The 1,764-nt window shown below is 38.7% G+C and overlaps 1 protein-coding gene across 1 annotated transcript in view; it reads left to right on the top strand.

Annotated features, from left to right (window-relative positions):
* Window positions 1-1,199, top strand: part of LOC107080757 (nucleolin-like) — a 14,621-nt gene extending 13,422 nt beyond the window's left edge. The window contains exon 6 of the mRNA XM_015368962.1: window positions 887-1,199. Within this exon, the coding sequence (XP_015224448.1) occupies window positions 887-933 (47 nt within the window). The 3' untranslated portion in view covers window positions 934-1,199. The remainder of the gene's footprint in view (window positions 1-886) is intronic.
* Window positions 1,200-1,764: the final 565 nt, after the last annotated feature.

Below are 1,764 nucleotides of genomic sequence, written 5' to 3'. Positions count from 1 at the left end.
TTGATTCTGTTCATGGTGGAGAATCCTGCTTCACAGCAGCAGGTTGAGCCAAACATCCTCTAAATGTTCGGGCTCCGCTAAAAACTAACACCGTTTATTTCAAACATTGGATGCAAACTATCGGTCCTTCAACAGACCAGGAAGCAGATTTCTCATCTCCATCAGAAACATCTGCTGGATGCTGATGGGGATTTCTCAATCTGTCATATTAAATTAAGCGTTCATTTCTGCATGTTTTGCTCCTATTGATTTAATGATAATATCGCTCATGCTCTCGAGCTCCGAGGATCAGTCAGAGCGCAGCGATACGGGAGGAACAGCGGAGGCTGTAGGCTTTGCTTTGAGCAGGAGGTCTGGATGCTGCGGAGGAGGGGATGTGGGATTTCAGGGTAACAGGAGAAGCAGCGCAAGTGACGTTTAGAGACTGTCGTCAGACAGCATGTGGTAATTAATAAATGTCTTCAATCAGGATGGGTCCAGATTAGCCAGCAGGTGGATCAGGATCCAGACCGCGGTCCGCTAAATCCATGACCTCTGCATTAAACTAAAGCCAAGAGTAACGTTTGTTTTAAAAATGTAAGGAGTAGAAAGTACAGATACTGGTGTGAAAATGTAATGAGTAGAAGGCAGAAGTAGGAAAATAAGTAATGGAGTAACGGATAGATAGTTAAAAAGTGTAGTTAAGTAGAGTAAGTAAGTTGAATTGAAAAAGCTTCCTGGATGGGAAGAGAAACGTCTTTAAACTAAGTCCATTGGATTGTTTTGAACTTTTCGGTAATGACTATAACCTGATGACTGAGGATGTTCACCAGCAGACCCCCTCGGTCTCAGAATAACCATTTCCTGCTGTTAAATGTGGTCTGATTCTCTGCATGTCTCCTTTCAGGTGAAAGACGTCGTCATGCTGCTGAAGTCATCAAGTTAAGAAGCTAATGTTGTCTCAGGAGATTCTAATGATGTTCCTTCGTTATTTAAGACCTTCTCCCAGTAACACCTTTAAGCTGCTTTAGGAAAAATGTCACATTTTCTGAACAGATCTGGTTTGGATTGTAAAGTTTTCCATCCCTGAAGGTTTACCAACAAAGATGTCCTCAATATATTATAAGATTATGTTTTGTACTGATGAGAAAAATGTCTTTAAATCCAAATATGCATTTTTTTTTAAAGTTTTTTTGTGAAACTTTAATAAAGTCTAGTAAACCTCCTCTCTGCTGCCTCTGTTATCAACCGGAATGTTCCCTGAAAGCTGCTGTTGGATGTAGCAACATGTAGCTGAACCCTCCTCTAGGAGGCAGTGCTGCTCACATTCTATTCAGTTTATTTCTATAGCTCCAACATCATGTCATCACAGACGATTCAACCTGATCATCCAGTCAGATTGATTCAATATTATTTGAAAATATAAAATCTGCAACAAAAATGTAAAAGATAAAGTATGAAAAATGTGAAAACAGTAAAGGTCTTAAAACCTTTACAAACATTTACAAAATGTTCTCCTTGCTTTCAAACAATGGAACTAAATTCCCTCCATAATGAGGCATATTTACTCCAATCATTAACGTTTTAAAAAAGGCATTTTGATCAGTTTTATGTTAAAATATCTAATTCGTCTTTATATAATTATCTCAGCAGCGTTAATTAAGCTGTGATTCATTAAATGGAGCCGTTGGTCGTCCTTCTGCATTTACCGCGTTCATCAAACTATTTTCTTTATTGACTCCTAAGTAGAGCACCGGCCATGTATAGAAGTTAATATTTAGCTTT

This window comes from Cyprinodon variegatus, unplaced genomic scaffold, assembly GCF_000732505.1.
Source record: "Cyprinodon variegatus isolate N-32 unplaced genomic scaffold, C_variegatus-1.0 Scaffold2296, whole genome shotgun sequence".
NCBI classification, from domain to species: domain Eukaryota; kingdom Metazoa; phylum Chordata; class Actinopteri; order Cyprinodontiformes; family Cyprinodontidae; genus Cyprinodon; species Cyprinodon variegatus.
This window is presented reverse-complemented; position numbering and strand designations above follow the sequence as displayed.